Here is a 24,119-nt window from a genome sequence, read left to right as displayed (position 1 = left end):
GGATTTTCGGTGTTGCGCCCGCCTTTGCCTTGTTGCCACTTGACTCTTTGCGCCTACTCGGAACCTGCAAGAGTCTGCCCGGCTTGCCTGTCCTCTTCTGTTTATCCTTTTCCTTTTATTGCCCGATCCTATCAGTTGGCGGGCACTACCTGACATTCGAACTCTTTTCAAATGTTCCTCGTCTCTTTCACCACTGGTGGCTTTAGTTGGAAGTGTCTATCTTTCAGAGGATGCTGCCATCACTCTCCCCTAGGAGTCCTCTATAGTACTGTCAAAAACTGGGCAAAATTTAGGCTTCTTTGCCTTTCTCTTGCCCTTTCCGAAGCTTTTCTTTTTGCTTCACTTTTTCCCTTTTTTGTCATCTTCGCTCGAGTCAGAAGAGCTAGAAGAACTGTCAGAAGAAGATAGAGAAGAAGAATTGGGTAGTCCTTCAAATCGTACACGCTTCTTCTACTTTCTTGCCGATGCAAAAGTAGATTGACTACCCAAATAACCCGAGAAGTCAGTTCCTTTCTTATGCTTTTTATCGTGCTTTTTGGCTTTATTGTTTGCGTCCAAAAGCCCGCTGATCTGTGTCTGAACCACCTATTGTAATTCTTGCTCTGTAAACATCCTCGGAGAAGGAGGTTTCTTGAGTGCCGGTTTGATGGGTGGCTCTGTGGCCTTCTGCCACTGGGTCTGCACTTCTGCGAGGGATTGCTGAGTCAAAATTTTTGCAAATTCTGGATCCTTCGCAATTTTAATCATCTGTTTTGTTGCTTCGTCAACCAATTGTTGACGTTCCATCTCTTCAAATCTCAGACTGAGTAGGCGGAGGTGGGCCATACTCTTCTGATTGCTCGTGAGAATCTTCTCCGCGATCTCCTCCCGCATTCGCAGATGCTCGACTGATTTCTGTTGGAATCAGTAAGTGTCGCGAGAAAAGGATCGGATTTCCCGATAGAAGAGAAATCGGCCCCGCTCTGATACCACCGTAACAAACTTGGACACCCCAAGTCAAGATTCTACCGCGACACAACAGAGATTCACTTCAAAACAGTTCACAATTCACAATTAGGTCGACACGGCCTGGTATAGTTCCATGCCTAGAGATATTGGCCCCAAAGACTGGCGCCCCTTTCGGTATTTTTTGTATTAATATGTGTTCAAAGTACAAGAGAGTAGGTAGGTGCTCACTCTCAGACTCTGCGTCCAGATGCTTTGAGAAGTGAGGCCTAGCCCACTTATTTATTGGTACAAGGGATGCCCAAAAGTAGAGCCCCAAAAAAGCATTAACCTGAAAAGTTTTTAACTCAAAAGCTATTATCCCAAAAGCTGTCAGCAAAAATCAGTCAGCGTAATTTGCGTAGATCCGCATGTTGCCACGTTAGTAAAACGCGCCGCAAAATCCAGAATTTCTGTACGTTGCTCCGAACACTCCGCCACGTGTCACTGTCATACAGTCTGTCACATGTCACTACCGTGTGTGTCCAAGTTAGCCACGTCACCATTTTGTGACAAGTGGCATAGTGAGAGAGAGGTGTGTTGGGAGCTCGTCTGTGGCCTGACACTCTTGTTCATCTGGCGGGCCCGTTGCTTCCACATCTTCGAGGCTTGCCTTGTGCCACCAGCGGAGACTGTTCGAGATTTTTGGCTAGAGTTGATCCATACTCTCAGGGGACAGTTTGAGAGACTTTAGGGCAGCTCCAACCGCATGCGGGAGCGCATAGAGGCGTTCCTTTGACTCTGGCACTCGGGACCTTTCTTCACCATGGTCCGGGGTGAGCTCAGATGGCACTACCCTCCTCCTGTGTGGCTCTTCCCTCCTCCCATCTCCTGATTTAGCCCTCATTGTACATATGCTGTTTTTTTATTGGGAGAGTCTCCCCTTTGGTTGTTGTAGCCCTCTCTAGTAGAGGTGGTTGTAGCCCTATGGGCAGTTTTATTAACTAAAAGAAGGATCTTTTCTCGGGAAAAAAATAAAATTCTTGGTTAGAATTGATTGTTCCACTATGATCCAACTATTAGCTTTCAAGAACATACTATCAATCTATTCAAAGATGGACGTGAACTGATTTTCCACGCGCTTTATCATGTGGAATGAGTGATTCAAGCCTCACATGTACAAGTCAAACAGCATGATGCAGATGCAGAACTTATTATTATTGACGAATTTCTGGATTCATTAACTTCTATTAGATCACTAATTCTTAATTCTCGCTTAATCCCAAGTATGAAGTTTTAGTCTTAATTCTAGAATTAGCACCACTAATCCTCACAAAGAGATTAACCTGATACTCAGGAGTCCAGAACACTTGTTGAATTGATTGAATTGTATACATAGCCTCCTTTATTTAGGAGATGAAAAAACACACATCGAGAGGCATGTCTGTTGACGAAGAGACATGACTCTAGACTAAGAGTTACATCCTTTGACCAATAATTGTGACCAGCCACCGTAGAGACATGACCATTTGGTGGAACCATACGATGAAGAGGTGTAGCCGCTCGGCTAAGAGAAGCACCCCTTTGAGGACAAGGGTCTCCATTGTACGTGCATCAAGATCAAGTGCAAGAAAGGTAGAGAGAGAGAGAGAGAGAGAGAGAGAGAGAGAGAGAGAGAGAATTTATTGATCGAAAGGCCAATCTAGGCCTATCAGACAAATCAATGTACATATGCGATATATCCTTTGTCATCCCAAAAAGGTAAAGCTGAACTGAATGTAACCGACGAGCACCACATGCCAATTGAAAAGAACAAAACTCGAACAAATTTTAGCACTCCAAACACAACTAAACAAAGAGAAAGAGACGTGGCTATGGAGTGTCGCAGTTCCAACCCCAAAAGCACTCACCCCAAAACCCTCACACCCCTTTCGGTATTTCTTTTATATTGCTCTGACAAAGGTACAACTCCCGAGGGGAGCCTCTCTACATATTTGAAGGCCACAAGCCTACAAGCATCAGGTATGAAAAATTGGCACAAAAAGGCTTCTTCCGTTATCTCCGGAATTTTCCTACAGTTGCGCAATTTGCGGCACGATTTTCGGGTTGTGCGTAAAGTAGCCACATCATCAGTTTTAAGTGTTCAAACTGGTCCTCTTCGATTTGGTCACTTTCGGGAACTTTATAAACAGGTCCTCTTTAGTTGGCAATGCCATGTCATCACTTTTGTGACATACCACAATTTCTGAGATTTCTGTACACCTCCATGATTTGCGGCGAGATTTTCGGAATGTCCGTACAACAGCCGTCATCATATTTTAAGTGTACAAACTGGTCCACTTCAATTCGGCCACTTTCACTTTAAACAGGACCTCTTTAAGTGGATAGGCCATGCCATCACTTTGCGACACTGAAAATAAGGACTATAGCTAAAGGTAACTGATAATTAGTGATTTGAGGTGTAATCGACTGCTAGGGGCTCAGAATGCAAGACTGTATGCAAAGGGTATACAAATAAGATTTGTGTAGCTCCCTGTTGTGGGGGTACTAGAGGTGGGGTGGATCTCTCTCTCTCTCTCTCTCTCTCTCTCTCTCTCTCTCTGCCGTGCGCGCGCCTGTTTCCCCCCCTGCTCACTCGCTGCTCTGCACACACCCGCCCCTGCACACACCCCCGCTCGTTGCTGCTCTGCACCCACCCGCCCCTGCTCACGCGCCCCCGCCCTCTGCTCGCTCGCCCTCTCCCTCTCTCAGCAGGTCGTGAGTAGTAGCAGTTCAGCAGGTCGTCAGCAATTAGGGTTTTGTGTGTCACTGAGGTAGCCGCACAGGTTCAACGGGTCGCGAGCAGGTTCAGCAGATCCTGAGCGGGCAGCAAATAAGTCACGAGAACGTCTCTAGCAGGTGTGCAAGCAGCAAGCAGCAAGCAGGTCGCGAGCAAACACAAACCCAACAGGTCTCTCTCTTGGGGGGCCGCGTGCTGCTCTCAACAGGTAAAGGTGCAGGTTTGGGGCAATATACAGCAAGGTTGCGCCTTGGTTATCAGGGGTGGCTCCATCGAGAGCCCCTCCATTATTTTGGCTTTAAGGCTGATGCCCGTAGTGGGCTGTGGTTGTACCTTTACCCGCAGTGGAATACTTGATGCGGGAGACAATGTATGCATAGTGTGGATGCATATGTGCACTTAGTGGCTCTTTTCCGGACGACGATTAAGCATGAGGAGACTGAGTGATAAAGCTGACCCCCTAGAGGATGCCATTCAAAAGTGCAAAGAGGAAATGACGAAGACTATTACCAAAATGAACCGCAATCTATTGGGCACAATAAAAATGCTCGTAGGACGCGTCCTGATCCAAGAAAGCAAGATAAACGCACTGGAAGACCGAGTGACGACTCAGGATGAAGAGATTGCGTCACTCAAGAAAGATCTCGCCGAAGCACGATCAAGCAACACACTGGAAGAGGGCCAATTGCAACCCTCAGTAATCGAAGAAATCAACACGATCAAGGAGCAAGTACGGGCCATCAAAGAAGGAGAAGAGCAACACAAAGAGATGACAACTTCCTCGGAGGATGTTCTTACAAGAACTCAGCAAAAGGCGGATGAAGCCAAGAAATGAATCGAGCTGGCCAAGAAAAGAAAAGGCAAGGAGATAACGTCCACGTCCACACCCACTATCATTAATCAGACACTAGAGGAGGAGCAAAGAAGACGTGTACGCGCTTTACATGTGAGAATTTGCGGTCTTAAAGACAAAGGCAATGTGGACGAAGAGGTAAAAGAACTCATGGCCTTGATGGGGGTTCATGAGCCGACACACACAAGAGCCTGGAGAGTGGGCAACATAAGAAAAATGGAAGCAGTGGGAAACCTCAAAAGAAAGGGCACTCATCCTCCGTTTTCCCTCCATGGAAGCGAAGAAGTCCTTCTTGAAGAAAAGGCCAACCCTTAAAGAAACGGGCATTTTTCTCGGGGATGATCTTACCTTCTCGCAAATCGCTCATATGCAGGAAGCAATGCCGGAGAATAGACCGGCAAGGGGAAAAGGCAAGATTGAATTTTACCGAGATGGAAGAGTAGCAATATTGGAGTATGGGCGACACCTAATAGACATGGGCACCGCACATGGACTGGCCATCTTAAATGGCCTACACAAGTTTCCTGCTTCGGGAGGCTTCACATGCTTCCCACACAGACATGGAGCCAACACAGTGGACAATGACATGGCACAACCGAGCCTCATCTCTAGTATCCAGGACCTCATGGTTGGACCCAGACCTGTTGGTGTGGCAGTGGATCATGCTCTTGTATCGCTGACCATTTCTTTTCAGTTTAGTGTAGCACACAGGCTACGGGCAGGCTACGGGCAGCAGCCCCTACTCGCTACACCTCATGCGGGACACGGACTCTGTATACATAGATGGGATCTACAGACGCATGAGCACAGAGCAGCCAGGGCGACCTCTGGAGGAGCTTACTACTATACTGACACAGACACTACATGATGCAGCAGCAAAGGCATACCCACATACCCAGCCTGAGCAGAGACGCCGTTTGGGGAGCATGCCCCAGAACAGTTGGTATGATGAGGAATGCCGGGACACTAGAGTTAGACTTCAGAGGGAGGTGCTTCTGGGGGACATCAGGCAGTCACAGATTGACTTCCAACACCTAGTGCGGAGGAAGAAGAGGGCATTTTTGGCTCGCTTAGAGAAGGATCTATACCAGTTATTCTTGAGTCAGGACTCACGTGAGGCGTGGAGGCTCTTTCATGACCACTCCCCCCCCCTGTCATCACTTCTACAGAGGCTTGGGGCCAATATGCATCATCTTTGTACACAGTTCCTGAGCAGCCCCCCCTTCCTGACCCCCCCGATCCATGCCCACACGCATGTGTTTTTTTCACCGCTGAGATGGTAAGGAAGGTCATTGACAGGATGAGGACTGGGAGAGCATATGATCATGATGGCTTAGTGGCTGAGCATTCATGCATGCCAGAGATTTACTAGCAGAGCTTCTAGCAGTTATGTTTAATCGTGCCATGTGTGAGGGCTTGCCTGATACCTGGAGCCTATCTACTATTGTACCTATCTTCAAATCGGGAGACCCTATGGAGCCTGGGAACTATCGCACTATCAAGATTGGACACACATTGGCACGGTTGTACGCATCTATTCTTGAGCAGCAGCTGAGTAGATGGGCAGAGAGGGAGGGGATGCGTGCAACCGGGCAGGCAGGTTTCGGGAGGGGTTTTTCTACTCTTGACCATATCTTTACACTCAGAGCCATCATTGAGGAGGGCTGATCACGTGGGAGACGGACCTATTGCAGCTTTGTGGATTTCCGTAAAGCATTTGACACATTGCCCAGAGCTAGATTGATGCGCAGATTACAGCAGATGGGAGCACCCACAAAGCTCATTTGGGGGGTCATGGCATTATACAAGTCAGTAGTGGGGCATGTACACACCCCAGAGGGTCTATCCACACCGGTTTACTCCACTATTGGTGTGAAGAAGGGCTGCCCGCTCTCTCCTACTCTATTTGGTATGTATGTAGATGAGGTTTCTGAATACATTGAGAGAGATGGTGATAGAGGTGCACAGCTGGCAGGGACATGGATTCCACTATTGTTATATGCTGATGATATTGTTTTGATCTCTGACTCTCCGGGGGGGATGCAACGTCACCTGGATGCTTTGCATAGGTTTGCCCAAGAAAGTGGTTTGTCCGTCAACCTTGGTAAAACCAAGGTCATGGTATTTAATACCACCCCACAGTGGATCAGGAGGTCAGCGCCTGCCTGCACATACGGCCAGGAGAAGGTGGAGTATACAGATGCTTACACTTACCTTGGAGTGGTTTTTAGTGGGCCAGCATTTTCATTGAGGAGGGCAGCAGAGACTAGATTGACCAGAGCCCATGCAGCATTGGGTAAATTGGAAAGGATGTGTTCACAGGCTCAGTTTCAGGAGCCTCGGTCGAAGCTCTGGCTCTTTGACACTCTGGTGGCTTCTGTATTGCTCTATGGAGCTGAGATTTGGGGACCTTCACTAGACCATCACGGGAGGATAGGCCGCAGTGATGGATGGGGGGACATGGAGAAGCCTCTGATCTCTATGATTTCGCCGCTTATTAGGGCCAAGGCTTCGGTACCACATGCTATTATACGAGCAGAGCTAGCTGCCTCCCCACTGGTGGTTGAGGCGCTCACCATATCCGTCTCCTTCATACACCGCATGTGGGAACTTCCCAGAGACAGATACGCACGCCTTGCACTTGAGTCCTCTCGACATTTAGCCCTGCAGGGAGATACAACATGCTGGTATGGGGAGATGACGTCATGGGTTCAACATAGACAGATTGCCTCCTTTCCAGTACTCACTGGATGCGCCCTCTCTGACTCTTACACAATCCGAAATCACCAGGCTCATTCGCCAAGACTTGACTCAGCTAGACACCAAGAGGACATGGATACAGCCAGTACAGGAGCTAGGGACGAAGATGGCTTTCTACAGAGAGCATCTCCTCCAGCTATTGGAGGATGGTTTTGTAAGGAGGCCCAGATACATGGACACTCACCTGTCTCATGGGATACGATGTGCTATTGGCCAGATACGCACATCTTCACACCAACTGCGGATCGAGACTGGGAGATACAACGGAGTACCAGCAGAGGCCACGACATGTCCCCCTGTGTGACATCGAGCCTGAGATAGAGTTGCACTACACATGCCACTGCCCTGTCTACTACGAGATACAAGGCCGCTTCCATTGCTTGTTCAGAGAGGGCTTTGGACCATTCTCTAGAGTCATGCGGTACGAGGATCAGAGATGCCTGGGTTCGTTTTTGCTCGATCTGCGCAGACACAGAGAGAGCTCGATGAGAGGAAAGACTAGCCAGTCTTAGAGACAGATCACAGACGTCTTTAGAGCTGCTACTGGACACCCAGAGGAGTTACTACCACAGTAGAGCTCGTCGCTTTACACCAGAGGCATACTGATCGACCGAGCGACTGAGTTGGGGAGATCCAGTCACCCACGACTGCGGAATACTACACAGCATCGACAGAGGCTGCATCAGAGGAGCCGGGTCACTTTCACTCGACATGCACGACGCCCGGTCAGACTACTGACCATGGAGGAGATTGATGAGATCCGCCAGCGACCGATGCTGGATCTCCTGTGATCTAGCCATCCCAGCTAGTTGTTTTAGCTGCTAGTCCACACCCAACAGTCTAGGATTCCATAGTATTTTATTTTGTCATTTTGTCATCTTGTTACTCTGACTTTGTATCAGATCCACCACATTGTAACTTTCTGGTCTCATAGGTCACTTTGGCCTTCTGAAGACGTTAATATAACATTTCATTTTCATGTCATCTCTCTCTCTCTCTCTCTCTCTCTCTCTCTCTCTCTCTCTCTCTCTCTCTCTCTCTCTCTCTCTCTCTCTCTCTCTCTCTCTCTCTCTCTCTCTCTCTCTAAGCCTAAAACCTACCTTTCTCTCTCTCCCACACCCGCTACCCCTGCCCCCCCCTCGTGCCCTGCACCCCTGCACCTGCTCGCTGCCCTTGATCGGAGCATCGAGGACGGGGCTCAGTGGGAGTGGCAGTTCTATATAGGGAGGAATTGCAGCCAATGATATATATAGCACACAAGGATGAACAGGCTGAGTACATGTGGGTGAGGCTCAAGGTAGAGACGGGCAGATACCTCTACATTGCTATTTGTTACTTTCCTCCTAGTGCATCAGTATATGCATCACCTAGAGGACAATCTCCCTTTGCTATTTTGGATAATGACATATGGGAGTTTTCCAAGGATGGTGACATTATCATACTAGGGGATTTCAATGCTAGGACTGCCCACCACCAGACAATATTTTATGATACTTCCGAAGAGATGCTCAGGGAGCTGGACGTCACAAAGATGGGTCTATCCAGACTTTCACAAGATGAGGAATACACTGAGTATGGTAGATACTTGATAGATATGGGAACCGCACACAGATTGGCCATTGTGAATGGCCAACAAAGATTTTCGACAGCTGGAGGTTTTACTTGCTTTCCACACCGACATGGTGCAAGCACAGTGGATTATGTTATGGCCCAGCCAAGTCTCATCCCATTCTTTCAGGATTTCATGGTGGGCACTAGGCCAGTTGGAGTAGCAGTTGATCATGCTATCGTGTCTTTCACCCTAACCTTTCAGTTCAGCACAGCTCCATTAGGTGGGTCCCCATACACACTCGGTATACCTTCATGAGGGAGACGGATTCTGTGTATATGGAGGAGATATATAGGCAGCTATGCACCCAGGAGCCGGGACGGCCACTAGATGAACTCACTCAGATTTTGACAGAGACGCTCCTTGATGCAGCATCAGAGGCATACCCCCACAGCCAGCCCACACAGAGACGATCTGGGACCATGCCCCAGAACAGTTGGTATGATGAGGAGTGCAAAGAGACGAGGATCAAACTACAGCGGGAAGTGCTCACGGGTATTACCACACATAGACAGTCATGGATTATCTTTTGCCGCCTAGTGCGACGAAAGAAAAGGGCCTATCTATCTCAGCTAGAGTGGGATCCATATCAGCTATTTATAAGTCAAGACTCAGGCGAAGCATGGAGGCTATTCCACGAGCATTCACCACCACCCGCGGTCACCTCCACTGAGACATGGGGGGAATATGCCACATCTCTCTACACAGCATCAGGGCAACCACCTCTGCCGGACCCACTAGAGACATGCCCAGAGACATGTTCTTTCTTTACTGCCGAGAGGGTAAGGAAAGCCATTGACAGGATGAAGACAAGGAGAGCGCATGATCATGATGGTCTGGTAGCAGAGCACTTCATCCATGCCATGGATATGCTTGCAGAGCTCCTGGCTATGAAATTTAATCGAGCCATGTATGAAGGCTTCCCGGAGACCTGGAGTATGTCTATGATTGTGCCTATTTTCAAGTCAGGAGATCCCATGATTCCCGCGAATTATCGCACCATCATGGTTGGCCACACATTAGCTAGGTTGTATGCATCCGTCCTTGAGCAGGAGCTGAGTAGATGGGCAGAGCGAGAGGGGATAAGAGCACCAGGGCAAGCAGGTTTTAGGAGAGGTTTCTCCACTCTTAACCAGATTCTGACACTCAGAGCTATTATTGAGGAGGGTAGACACCATGGCAAGAGAATCTATTGTAGCTTTGTGGATTTCCGCAAAGCTTTTCACACAATGCCGAGAGCCAGACTTATACACAGACTACAGGACATGGGTGTGCCTACAGAGCTGATATGGGGTATTCTGGCTCTATACAGGACAGTGAGGGGACGGGTACGCACCACTGAGGGAATGTCTGACATGGTCCACTCCACTATTGGAGTAAAACAGGGATGCCCACTATCCCCGACTCTTTTTGGGATGTATGTGGATGAGTTTTCAGACTATGTAGAGCGGCAGGGAGACAGGGGGGCTCAGCTAGCAAGGACATGGATTCCGTTGTTACTATATGTTGATGATATTGTGCTGATTTCAGACTCCCCAGAGGGGATGCAGCGTCTTTTGGATGCTCCGCATACATTTGCTCGTGACAGTGGATTGTCAGTCAATCTGGGAAAAACCAAGGTTATGGTGTTCAACACCACAGCACAATGGTCAAGAGGTCGGCACCCACATTTATGTATGGCCAGGAGACTGTGGAGTACACAGATGCATATACCTATCTTGGGGTAGTATTCAATGGACCGGTGTTTTCACTAAGGAGAGCATCAGAGACTAGACTGATGAGAGCATATGCAGCTTTGGGAGGACTGGAGAGGATGTGTTCGCAGGTTCAATTTCAAGAACCGCGAACAAAGCTATGGCTCTTTGACACTCTAGTGACTCCAGCTATGCTCTATGGAGTTCAGGTATGGGGACCCTCAGTAGACCACCATGGGAGATCTGGTAATACAGATGGATGGAGATGTACGGAGAGGCCTATGGTCTCTATGATCGCTCGGATGATTCGGGCAAAGGCCTCAGTACCACATGAGATTATCCGAGCCGAGCTGCCCCCCCCCCCCCGTGGTGGAGGCACTGACGAGATCAGTTTCCTTTATGCACGGTTTATGGGAGCTCCCCAGAGACAGATACGCTCGGCTTGCCCTGGAGTCATCTCGACAACTAGCTCTACAAGGCGATACAGCATGTTGGTATGGACAGATGGCATCATGGTTCCAGTCGCATGGTCTCAATATGGATAGATTACCTTCACTTCAATACTCCTTGGATGCACCCTCCTTGTCTCTCACACGGACAGAGATCACCAGGCTCATACGTCAGGATCTGATTCAACTAAATACTAGGAGCACATGGATACAGCCGACACAAGAGTTAGGCACGAAGATGGCCTTCTACAGAGAGCATCTTCTCCAACTCACAGAGGATGGCTTTGTGACTAGGCCACCATACATGGATACACACTTATCTCATGGGATAAGATGCGCTATCGGACAAATACGCACATCCTCACATCAGCTCCAGATCAAGATTGGCCGATTCCGAGGGGTGCCGGCAGGAGCCAAGATATGCCACCTATGTAACTTAGAGCCAGAGACAGAACTGCACTACACAATGCACATGCCACTGCCCGGCATACTATGAGATACGCGGACGCTTCCACTGCTTGTTCAGAGAAGGGTTCGGACCTTTTTCTAGAGTCATGAGATACAAGGATCAGAAGTGTCTCGGATTGTTCCTGCTAGAGCTGCGCAGACTTAGGGAGAGCTTGCTGAGGACATCAGGGGAAAGACAGTCTCAGAGACGAATCACAGAGTTCTTTACACCAAACAGAGGAGAGCAAACAGAGCAGTCATTACAGCCTACTCATACTAGAGGTACACTGCTTGACAGAGCCACTAAACTTGGCAGATCCAAACGTCCACGACCTCGGGGGGTCTCCCACTACCAACGAAGGTTGCAACAGAACATACAGATCACTCTAGCTCGACATGCAAGACGCCCAACCAGAGTTCTGACCATGGAGGAAGTCGATGAGACCAAACAACGACCGATGAGAGATTTCATCTGAACCTACAAACCCCCCCCCCCCCCCCCCAAATTCCCTTTCTCCTTAGTGCCTTAGTGTTTCAGTGTTATTTCTTTGTAACTTGGTAACTTTGTAACTTAGTAATTTCCGTACTCAGACATGGTATCAGATTCACCAATTGTAACTTTTTGGTCTCATAGGTCATTTTGGCCTTTTGAAGACGTTAATATAACATCTCATCTCATCTCATTTCTCTCTCTCTCTCTCTCTCTCTCTCTCTCTCTCTCTCTCTCTCTCTCTCTCTCTCTCTCTCTCTCTCTCTCTCTCTCTCTCTCTCTCTCTCTCTCTTTTTTTGGAAAAATCAGGGCTGTATATTACTGAGTACAATAGAATCCCCAACGGATGCCAAAATAGCCTGTCACGTGGGGTGTACAAGCTGAATGTAAGGATGAGAGCCACTATAGTGACAACTCGACTAGTACAATCTCATGGTGGTCTGTGTGATGAGTGGAGGAGAAACCACTGAGGAGGCGCATAATGCCATGTAATCTGTCCACCTGTAAGTGTGAAGAAGAGTGGAGATCTTGCCCAACGCCGAAGGAAATCAAATCGACGAGCCTCGGCTGCTCTAGATGTGCCTGAGGAAGAATCCCACTGCCAGATGAGGGTGTGAATGATGTCCAGCCAAATGACAGTGAGGGTATCCTGAAGGAGCTGCGGTGCCGCACTGAGAATATGAAGACAACGAGCTCTCCAAACATTCCAGAGTGCAATGCTGGTGATTACTGAGAAGATTTCATCATGTGTTTGAGGATCTCCTTGCCAAGCAATCTATGGTAACATAGCCAAAGTCCCTCGTCTGTAATCAGTCGCGGTAAGCATAAGAGCTGGATCTGTGTCTGAGCCCTCGTAGAAAAGATGCGGTCCGGGCATCGGCATCAACCAGGAAACAGATCCCCAAGTGAGAAATCCATGCTAAACTCCAGCTCTGCTAAGTAAAAAACCAACCGCTAGCCAAACTGCATGAGAAGACGAGCATGACCAAAGGCAATGCGCAGGTGACTCAGGTAGGCGCAAAGCACATCGAGTACATAACGAAACAGGGGTCAACATGACGACGCTTCCCGCGGGAGCCAACTACTCGTATGGCCTCCCAGCGAGCATCGGGGTAGACAAGGTGCGGAGAGGTAGTAGCATAAGTCAATCTAGCATGCATCCCCGAAGAGTAGTTGAAACCGGCCCATAGGGCGGTAGGCGTTGGCTTTCACCCGAAAATCTTTACTTAAACACACACACAGAGCACTTTGCAAAGGAGACCTGTAACGAGAATTAACACTTCATCACACACACGGCTCGGAAGCTAGAATGCTCCGAGCAGACGCCGACAACCTGTAGGCCCCAAAATTGGCGCCCCTTTCGGTATTTCTTTATTCTTTAGGAGGGTAAATTACAAGGTAAGGTCCTGGGAATCCTTCACGTGTATCCACCTAGATACCATTTGATTTGGCCAAATTTCGGCAGCATAACAACCCCAAAACTTGCGCGAAACCAATTCCCCTGCTGGAACTCACTTGCACTGTCGTATACCCTCTGATTCCTGTCCAAAAACAGTAAATTCAGCACGCTGTATTTACTGGTTTTTGCCCTGTTTTCAGCCCCAAACAGTCCCCTAACTGTCCTTTGCCAGTGGGGCACGATTCCCAATGATCCTGGCGTCCGTATGGCTGAAAAACAGTCAAATTACAGCGCATACACAGCGCTGATTTTGCACCTGTACGGTGAGGTTATGACCCTCACCAGTGCCTGCTTTGGAGCAGCAGTTAGCTACCCCTGTTCCTGCTCAAGGAGGCTCTTGCCTCAGCACAAAAGCATGAACCCACACAACTGTACATCAGTCAAATGAGTAGCCCTCTTGTGAGGCATCACATAACTGCACGTAGGGGAGAAAGAGGGCAATATGTAGCGTGCGGGGCATCACTCCCGTCACCATACTGTGCATAGAGGGCAAGGTAAGCATTCCATAGCTTCTGTACCTGTTGCAATCCGCCTGTGGCTGAAAATGGCGCCCCCTTTGTTGATATGCAGCTCGTTTTTGCCTCCCAGAGTAGGCAGAATCGCTCACAAGCTGACACGTCGCCCAGTTTCCGAGTTTGGGCTTTCCCTGCTAAAAATATCTCAACTGGTGCGTCAGTTGACTTCGCGGCAGAGTTGTAAAGTGTTCCCCTAGTCATACCGAAGGTAATGACGCGAACACATTTCACGGCCCAAAATAGCAGTTCCCTAAATTTTAGGAGATGCTTCCGTTGGGCTCCCACTGGTCTTCTGACCATCTATCCTCATTGGGACCGCATCCAAAAGTGCAATGTGGCCCAACTGTCGGATACTTTTTGTTGGTAGTCCCACCTTGACTTTATGCCTTAATTGAGTTCACTTCCTAGTATCCACCAACTTGCTAAGTGCGACGGGGGGACCTATATGATCTTGCTCTGAGCCTAGACATCCTCTTACCATACGAATTCCAGTGCCGACCCCTTCCCGTCTGCGGGTGAATCTACCGTTCACATTGGCCATACAATGTCCAACCGTTTGCTACTTCAAAAAGAGGGTCTTAAACAAATAAAATAAACCCCATTGGAAAGAAACCAACAACCAAGGTTAGCAGTTGCCACATCTCTGTGACATGGTTAATAACTGCCACGTCCTCGTGACAGTAGTCAGTATCAACTGTGAACAACATAGTGTCGAAACGAACTAGTAAGAGAGTGCTCTGATAGAAGAGGCCTTCCCAGCCACAATGTGGAGGCATCTGAACTGTACCGCGCATGACTGCGTCCCAGTGTGAAGGAATGGCGGAGCCAATCTCAAGCAGTCTGTCTGTTACCCCGCGACCAATGTCATAATGTTCTGCCACAAAATCTGCATCCAGCATACGCGTCTCATGAAACAACCGCATAGAGGCAACAGGTCCAGTGTCCCAAGCAGCCCAGTCAATGTGAGTCCTCTCTCCAAGCTCATGAGGTGGATTAACCGAAGAATCAAGAACTGCATCATTCCAAATGAGAGGCTGGCACTCAATCTCCTAACGGCATGAGGGAGGTGAGCGTTTGATAGCGCGTCGCATGGATACCCAAATCTGAAGGAGCAAACGAATGAAGGGTGACAGAGTGCTAGTGCACAAGGGGGCATCCGTGAAGAGAAAACGATACCCTGTTTGCCAAGTATGGCCATCTCTAGTTCCGAGGCGCGGAGTCGCTGTGGAAAGAGCGGCCTGAAGAAGCATCTTCCAAGGTTCTTGGCCAGGAAAAAGACCCCGAACAATAAAGTTGGTAAGAAGGGCGCGACTCTGTAATTCTGGATCAATAATGCCAAGGCCCCCCTCTGATCTAGGACGAATAATCGTGGACCACCGAACTCGAGCACGAGTATCAGAAGTCCCATCTGTGCCACTCCATAAAAAGTTCCGCACAAGTCTGCGTAGCTGAGCTATCACACCACAATGTAGCCTCCAACAGGAGGCCGTATACCATACTGTAGCCAGAATGACCTGGTTGGCGACCAATGCGCGGCCAGCCAACGACAGATGACGTGAAGACCAATGACAAAGCTTCCTGCGAATAGACTGTAGCACAGGTGCAAACTGCTGCTGTGAGGAAACGTCAAATCCAACCTGGAAGCCCAGATATCTGCATGTCTGACCTAGCTGTAGCCATGTGAAACCATCGGTTACCCCCCAAGTAGGTATGTCATTACTGCCAACCAATAACCCATAGGATTTATGCCAGTTAATGCGTGCACCACTGGCAATGCAAAAAACCTCCAGGGCTCCCCGCATGGCATCAAGAGCTGCTAACTCATAGCGCAACATCAGCATAGTGTCATCAGCAAACTCCTGATCGATAAGGTCCGGAGCTGAAGGTACTGGCATGGTCAAGCCACGAAATGCATGACACTCTCTCTCTCTCTCTCTCTCTCTCTCTCTCTCTCTCTCTCTCTCTCTCTCTCTCTCTCTCTCTCTCTCTCTCTCTCTCTCTCTCTCTCTCTCTCTCTCTCTCTCTCTCTCTCTCTCTCTCTCTCTCTCTCTCTCTCTCTCTCTCTCTCTCTCTCTCAGCGGCGCTCCACATGACGGTGCGAGACCCATGGGACCACACTCAAAGTTGCCACCTGGAATTGTAATGCATCTATGCGCCTTGATGTGGGTGCTTTTGAGGATAGTTTTACGGGAAGAGACATCGTCTTCTACTCTGAGACACATCAGGCCCCGGGGCAATCTATGCCTCACATTAGTGGCTATAGATGGGAGACAGCCTGTAGACAGGAGACACGATGAGAGCACAGAGGGCGGGGCTCAGGAGGAGTGGCAGTGTTATTCAAAGAGGAGTTGCAGCCATTGATACATATAGCCCGCAGGGATGAGCAAGCTAGGTACATGTGGGTGAGATTGAGAGCAAAGACAACAGATATCTTTACATTGCTATTTGCTACTATCCCCCGAGTACGTCAGTTTATGCACCACCCAGAGGACAGTCCCCCTTCACTATTTTGGATGATGACATATGGGAGTTCTCTAGCGATGGTGACATCATCATTCTAGGGGATTTCAATGCTAGGACTGCCCATCATCAGACAATATTTTATGATACTTCAGAGGAGATGCTGAGAGAGAGGGATGTTGCAGAGACGGGCCTATCCAAGCTATCACAGGATGGAGAACACACCGAGTATGGACGACACTTGATAGACATGGGGACTACAGATGGATTGGCCATCTTGAATGGCCTATAGAGATTTCCCGATGCGGGGGCTTTTACATGCTTTCCACATAGACATGGAGCCAGCACAGTGGATTATGTCATGGCACAACCGAGCCTCATCTCTAGTATCCAGGATCTCACGGTTGGACCCAGACCTGTTGGTGTGGCAGTGGACCATGCTCTTGTGTCGTTGACCATCTCTTTTCAGTTTAGTGTAGCACACAGGCTACGGGCAGCAGCCCCTACTCGCTACGCCTTCTCACGGGAGACGGACTCTGTATACATAGATGGGATGTACAGACGTCTATGCACAGAGCAGCCAGGGCGACCTCTGGAGGAGCTTACTACTATACTGACACAGACACTACACGATGCAGCAGCAGAGGCATACCCACATACCCAGCCTGAGCAAACACGCCGTTCGGGGAGCATGCCCCAGAACAGTTGGTATGATGAGGAATGCCGAGACACTAGAGCTCGACTTAAGAGGGAGGTGCTTTTGGGGAGGTGAGATGGTGAGGAAGGCCATTGAAAGGATGAGGACTGGGAGAGCATATGATCATGATGGCTTAGTGGCTGAGCATTCCACGCATGCCAGAGATTTACTAGCAGAACTTCTAGCAGTTATATTTAACCGTGCCATATGTGAGGGCTTGCCTGATACTTGGAGCCTATCTACTATTGTACCTATCTTTAAGTCGTGAGACCCTATGGAGCCTGGGAACTATCGTACTATCATGATTGGACACACATTGGAGTGGTTTTTAGTGGGCCAGCATTTTCATTGAGGGCAGCAGAGACTAGATTGACCAGAGCCCATGCAGCATTGGGTAAATTGGAAAGGATGTGTTCATAGGTTCAGTTTTAGGAGCCTCGGACGAAGCTCTAGCTCTTCGACACTCTGGTGGCTTTTGTATTGCTCTATGGAGCTGAGATTTGGGGACCTTCACTAGACCATCACGGGAGGATAGGCCACACTGATGGATGGGGGAACATGGAGAAGCCTCTGATCTCTATGATTTCGCCGCTTATTAGGGCCAAGGCTTCGGTACCACATGCTATTATACGAGCAGAGCTAGCTGCCTCCCCACTGGTGGTTGAGGCGCTCACCATATCCGTCACCTTCATACACCGCATGTGGGAACTTCCCAGAGACAGATACGCACGCCTTGCACTTGAGTCCTCTCGACATTTAGCCATGCAGGGAGATACAACATGCTGGTTTGGGGAGATGACATCATGGTTTCAAGCGCATGGGTTCAGCATAGTTAGATTGCCTCCCTTCCAGTACTCACTGGATTCGCCCTCTTCGACTCTTACACAGTCCGAGATCACCAGGCTCATTTGCCAGGACTTGACTCAGTTAGACACCAAGAGGACATGGATACAGCCAGCACAGGAGCTGGGCATGAAGATGGCTTTCTACAAAGAGCATCTCCTCCAGCTTACGAAGGATGGTTTTGTGTCGAGGCCCAGATACATGGACACCCACTTGTCTCATGGGATACAATGTGCTATTGGCCACATATGCACATCTTCACACCAGCTGCGGATCGAGAATGGGAGATACAGCGGAGTACCAGCAGAGGCCAGGACATGCCCGCTGTGTGACATCAAGCCTGAGACAGAGTTGCACTACACATGCCACTGCCCCGTCTACTACGAGATACGAGGCCGCTTCCATTGCTTGTTCAGAGAGGGTTTTGGACCATTCTCTAGAGTCGTGCGGTACGAGGATCAAAGATGCCTGGGTTTGTTTTTGCTCGCGCTGCGCAGACACAGAGAGCCTGATGAGAGGAGAGACTAGCCAGTCTCAGAGACAAATCACAAACTTCTTTAGAGCTGCCACTGGACACCCAGAGGAGTTACTACCACAGCAGAGCTCGTTGCCTTACACCAGAGGCACACTGATCAACCGAGCGACTGAGCTGGGGAGATCCAGACGCCCACGACTACGGAGGACTACACAACATCGACGGACGCTGCATCAGAGGATTCGGATCACTTTGGCTCGACATGCACGACGCCCGGTCAGACTACTGACCATGCAAGAGATTGATGAGATCCGCCAGCGACCGATGCTGGATCTCCTGTGATCTAGCTATCCCAGCTAGCTGTTTAGCTGCTTAGTTCACACCTAGCAGTTTAGGATTCTACAGTATTTTATTTTGTCATTTTGTCATTATGTCATCTTGTTACTCTGACTTTGTATCAGATCCACCACATTGTAACTTTCTGGTCTCATAGGTCACTTTGGCCTTTTGAAGACGTTAATATAACATTTCATTTCATTTCATTTCATCGAGAGAGAGAGAGAGAGAGAGAGAGAGAGAGAGAGAGAGAGAGAGAGAGAGAGAGAGAGAGAGAGAGAGATGGTCACCACAGGCCACAACAACTTGTGGGAACTAAATAAGGTGAGTGCTTGATAAGTAAAATTAAAACATCAAACATAGAAGGGGGGGGGAAATCACCTGTATATAAGGATCTTCATACAAGACTCCACTGTCTTTGAAACAAAGAGTGTGGAACCAATCCTTGATGCTGCCAATTGGCTGAAAATTCATCGACTTAATCAATCAAATAAGCTAAAATGTTGTACATGCACATGAAAAAGGCCTCATGCAGATCCAAAAGCTGTAAGGTTACAGGAATATGAGTAAAGACCAAGGGACAAGCTATACCTGTAGTGAAGGTGTACTATCTAGTAGTGCTAGAGCAGAAGAGTCTCCAGAAGACTGTTCTGATACCAACTCGGAAGGGCTTGAAACTGCTGGAGGTGCTTCAATAGCAAGAGGGGCCAAGAGGTCCCCCAATAAATCTGCAGTCACAGGTGCTGCTGACTGAGATGGTGTCTGCTGAGGTTGTCCCATTGTCGTGACAGTCAAGGCCAATTCACCATTCTGCATTATATGCACAAGTCTCTAGAATGAGATTGGAGGTGAACAATTAATTTCAACAAATAAAATGAAGTGGCATCCCGTCGCATTGTCCTGGGATCAAACACATTGCAATAGTCAAGAAAGTATGTACCATGTCCAGTGGCGTAGAAGTAGTTCTAGCCAGTGGTCCGGCAAACATGGACCCATTGGAGGAAGGCTGACTGACTACAACTATCGCATTTGAACTTTGTTGCTGGACCCGCAATCTCGTAGCACTTAGTTCTGCAGCATCGCCTTCTGCATCTTCTGTCTTCTTCAAAAGTGCTGACTGTGATTCCAACAAAAGGAGTCATGCATATAATTAACAATGCATGTCCTAGAAAATGAGACTAGGGCCTCAAACCTGGCGCTCTGGAAACTTGGGCATTTCAGCTATGATGTCAACCATAGCCGGGCCTTTCCGACTTAAAGCAAAGTATTCTACTGCACGCTGCTGGACCTCGGCATCAATGTTGCCTTCAAACCTGAATGATCAAAATATTATACCATGCTTCTACTTTCCCAAACCATCCTAACAAGGCCATGAAAAAGTTCTGGTTCTATAAAAACCAGCATGCATACCTTTTAAAAACCCTCCAGATTTGTTCTTGCAGGTCTGGATCTGAAGGCTGCGAGTGCATGAGTAGTTTAATATAGGCTGATAGAAGCAAAGCTTTTGTGGAGATCCTGAAAAGATAGCAACCAGGATTAATAGCAATTTCTAGGCAAGTCTTGAAAGGTAAAAATTCAGCTCAAGAATCTTACGACACTGTTGAAAATTTGTCATGAATTATGGAGAATATTTCCTTGGGCGTGCAGCCAGGGGTCCTAGCAAGAAGGTGACCATATTCCCCAAGTAAATAGCCACCAACCTGAGATAAAAGAAAAAAATCAGATTTCTTTTACTAACTACAAAGCCCTTGAGGACTCGAGCCAAGACAGCAACGTTGGCTTAAAAGCAGCAAAAAGCATGAGCACAGAAAAGGTGCTAACAACCTCAGTTTGATACGTCATATGTACACATACAAGCACTCTATGCATTTCTGTTAGCATCACAATGGGAATACACACAACAAATTGACAAAAAAATAACTTCCAATTGGCTGGAATGAAACACCAGTCCTTGAGGAGTGGCAGTGAGGCAGCCCTATTGGCAGACTCCCAAGCTCAGAGGTTACCCAATTAGGCTCCAGGGCTACGTGTTTCATGAGTGTACTTTGTGCGTGTTTTGGTTTGTGTCATATCATGCGCATGATGGATCCTAGGGCAGTACGATATTCAATGAAAGTGCTCCTTGCTGACTAGTCTCTTTTGGCGAACTCTTTTTGATAATTTAACGACTATGTTGAGCTTCTCTTTAGCTTATCAACTTCATACAAGTGGACAGAGCAAGATGGGGAATTCCACCATCTTGCACCCCTTAAAGTTGTACGTTTCAGATTGACAGTAAACTGAGAACTGTACTTGCTCTCGATTAAGTTATCATAGAATAACATTGTGCACTCTAGGCTCCATTTCAGGTCATCTATGAAAAGCCTCTCCTTCCACCCATCTTCCAACAAAGGATAAGATATTAGAGTTTGTTTAAGATTTGGACATACTTAATGGGCAAGTGAAGAGGCCATTGTTTTCTCTCAAGAGAAACAAAAGAGAGAAGCGAGCTAGCACAGAAGAGACTTGGAAGTGATCTTTGGGACTTTCAAGAGTACTAAAGAAGCCAATGATATGACTTTCAAGTTGAATCTACAATTGCATTAGAAGATCCAACAAGCTTTCTATGCGAGCCTACTTTTACACTGTCAAGACTTAAAGAGTCTCCAAGTGAACCATTGACTGAAGATCATCTACAAGTTGAAAAAGCATGCAAGATTCTTCAGCTAGCTGGAGCAGATTGCTCCACCATCAAGAAAGATAAAAAAGGTCAGGTAAGATTACAGCAAGTATTTATTTTAATGTTAAGAAGTAATCCCCTCTAGATGCTCAATAAACAAATAAACAAGACTTCGAACCCTACCCAGAACTATAAAACAGATATGCAGGCACATTACAAGCAAGAACCATGTTTTAAAGCAAGAAGGGATGTTTCTCTTTCTTGTAGACCGCTGATTTGTTAAGTGAAATATAATTTACTAGATAGCACAAACTAGAATTATTGGGATGTACACACCTAGATCCCACCATTATACATGTACCTTCACAAGTTTGAACTTACGAAGTATAAGAAAGAATAAAACGCTCAAAAAAATACAAAAGCAACCGAAAAAAAAAAAACAATAAATCACTTTATTTGTTATTAAACAAAGTAAGATGAAAATAAGTACAGAAATAAGATGGCACAACTAAACAACAAAAGCAAATTTATTAGAACAAAAAGGAAATAATTCAGAACCAATGACACCACTCTTAGCAAAACAAGAGATGTTCAAAGAAATGTAAGGCATACGGATAATATTTAGATTGGCATACTCCAATTCAAGGCATTTATCATAGATATTTACTTCCAAAACCAAGGGAGATTGAAATATCTCAAGGTCTAAAAACACACAACAATCACTATTTGTCCTACAATTAAGTTCACAAAACTCGTTAGGGTAAATTCCTCCACCTATAGGACTTGAATTTCAAGCACATGAAATCTTGAAAAGAAGGAACAAAAAGATCATCAACAAAGCGTCTTACATTGCATAACTTGTGCAGAAATAATGGACAAGAGTTAGCAAGGACAAGATGCTCCATAAAATGAAACTCATACGTAAAAAAAATTGGCAAGAAAAACAGCACAACTGGTGCCCCAATTGTTTGCTTGAAAAGAGAGCCATTGACCGATATACATAAATTCTCAAAGAGAATCCAGCCAAGATATGATGTCAATGTCATTTACGATCTTGGTGAATCCCTTTCTCCCTTTGTCTATGTCTACATTCTTATTTCTAACCATAAAAAGTCAAAGTGCAAGGTTGACTTTTCTACTAGCAACCATAGTTATGCGGAACAAGAAATCAAAACGGGAATGGGGAATGGCAACAGGCATGGAATACTGTCACAAGGACGTGGCAACTGCTAACCTTAGTTGTAGGTTTCTTTCCGATGATTTTTATTTAGTTTTTGGGACCCTCTTTTTGAAGTCACAAATGGCCAGACATTGCGTGGCTAGTGTGAAACGACCGACGGCCAAGAGTTTCACCCACAACTGGGAAGGGCAGGTCGCCACGAGATGGTCAGGCAGTCGACACCAGAATCCAAGCAATAAAAGGGTGTCTAGGCTCAGTTCAAAGTCATTAAGCCCCCCTCGCTACACTCATAAGTGGTGGGTACTAGGAATTAACACTAGAGGCAAACTGGACACATGGCGGCTCAAGATGCATTTGCCAAAAGCATCAGCAAGAGGAGGCGCCCAAATTGAGAGAGGAGGCTGATTTCTTTCACATTGTGCTTACATTGTGTGAATGAGTAGTGGGTGCAGGTGATCACAGCTTTAATGGAAAGCTTGCATTCTCCCTTGCTCTATGCAACGTGATGACTTGCCCTCGCGTATCTCTCTCTCCCCTTTGGCACATATGGTAATGCCCCACTAGATGGGCTACTCAATTGACCATGTACAATTCTAAGGGTTTATGCGCGTTTGCCAAGGCAATAGCCTTCTGAACGCCAACAGTGCAACAGCAGACAAGGCAACCCACACAGCTAGTAGAGCCCGATGAGGCTCAAGCACAGGTAATTCATGCGTCCAGCAAGATAGGGAGCACGCATGTTACGGAGTCAGGATCCAAGACAAGTTCCTTCCATCCATGGACAGGTGGTTAGGACACCAATTCCACAGATTTTGCCACTTCAGCCCGCCACCTTTCAGAGTCCACATGTTGCATTAAATAGACAGAGAACCAGTTTCCAGGCAATGCATCAGGTTTTTCCACCAACCACGGTACACCCTGGGTATTTCGGGAGTGGATCAGTGTTCCAAAATATGGCTGGTTATGCGCCTGGAAACCAGCAATATATGCCAGGAACAGTGTTTGGGAGTATGCAAGGCATGATACCAAACCCCATGTATGGTAATATCGGCATGCAACAAGGCTTTCAGAGCAATCAGGGCCAGTTTGGGGTGCCACAGGGCAATTCTGGCATGGCTGGTTTTTTTGGACAGCAGCCAGATATGGCACTTACGACGCAAAATGCCAATGGCCAAGGAATGCCGATGACCCCTACTACAGTGCCCATGTTGCAAACAATTCCCTATGACAATTAGGGGGCACTGGAAAAGCCAAAAGCTTACAAAGAAGGTGGTGCACCTGTAAAGTTTAGCACTTTTAGTGGCTTTGAGAATAAAGCAAAGGCTCTTACTTTCCTCCAGCAGTTTGATACAGCTTATGCAGGAGGGAATTTTACAGAGGCCTCTAAGATCAAGAAAGCTACCACTTTCTTGAAAGACAATGCGCTTACATGGTGGACGACATTGTTTATGCAAGGACAGGCACCCGCCACATGGGTATACTTCAAGCAA

At 47.5% G+C, this 24,119-nt stretch overlaps 1 protein-coding gene across 1 annotated transcript in view; it reads right to left on the bottom strand.

Annotated features, from left to right (window-relative positions):
- Window positions 1-24,119, bottom strand: part of LOC147434416 (AP-2 complex subunit alpha-2-like) — a 154,571-nt gene that overhangs the window by 5,134 nt on the left and 125,318 nt on the right. The window contains exons 15-20 of the mRNA XM_086490885.1: window positions 20,384-20,490; window positions 20,201-20,305; window positions 19,983-20,103; window positions 19,731-19,907; window positions 19,382-19,600; window positions 19,172-19,252 (exon numbers count right to left, since the gene is read on the bottom strand). Coding sequence (XP_086347011.1) covers window positions 19,172-19,252; window positions 19,382-19,600; window positions 19,731-19,907; window positions 19,983-20,103; window positions 20,201-20,305; window positions 20,384-20,490 — 810 coding nt within the window. The remainder of the gene's footprint in view (window positions 1-19,171; window positions 19,253-19,381; window positions 19,601-19,730; window positions 19,908-19,982; window positions 20,104-20,200; window positions 20,306-20,383; window positions 20,491-24,119) is intronic.

This window comes from Adiantum capillus-veneris, chromosome 19, assembly GCF_014529385.1.
Source record: "Adiantum capillus-veneris isolate H3 chromosome 19, ASM1452938v2, whole genome shotgun sequence".
In the NCBI taxonomy this organism is placed as follows: domain Eukaryota; kingdom Viridiplantae; phylum Streptophyta; class Polypodiopsida; order Polypodiales; family Pteridaceae; genus Adiantum; species Adiantum capillus-veneris.
The sequence above is the reverse complement of the archived record's forward strand: the minus strand, read 5'-3'. Positions and strand labels throughout refer to the sequence as shown.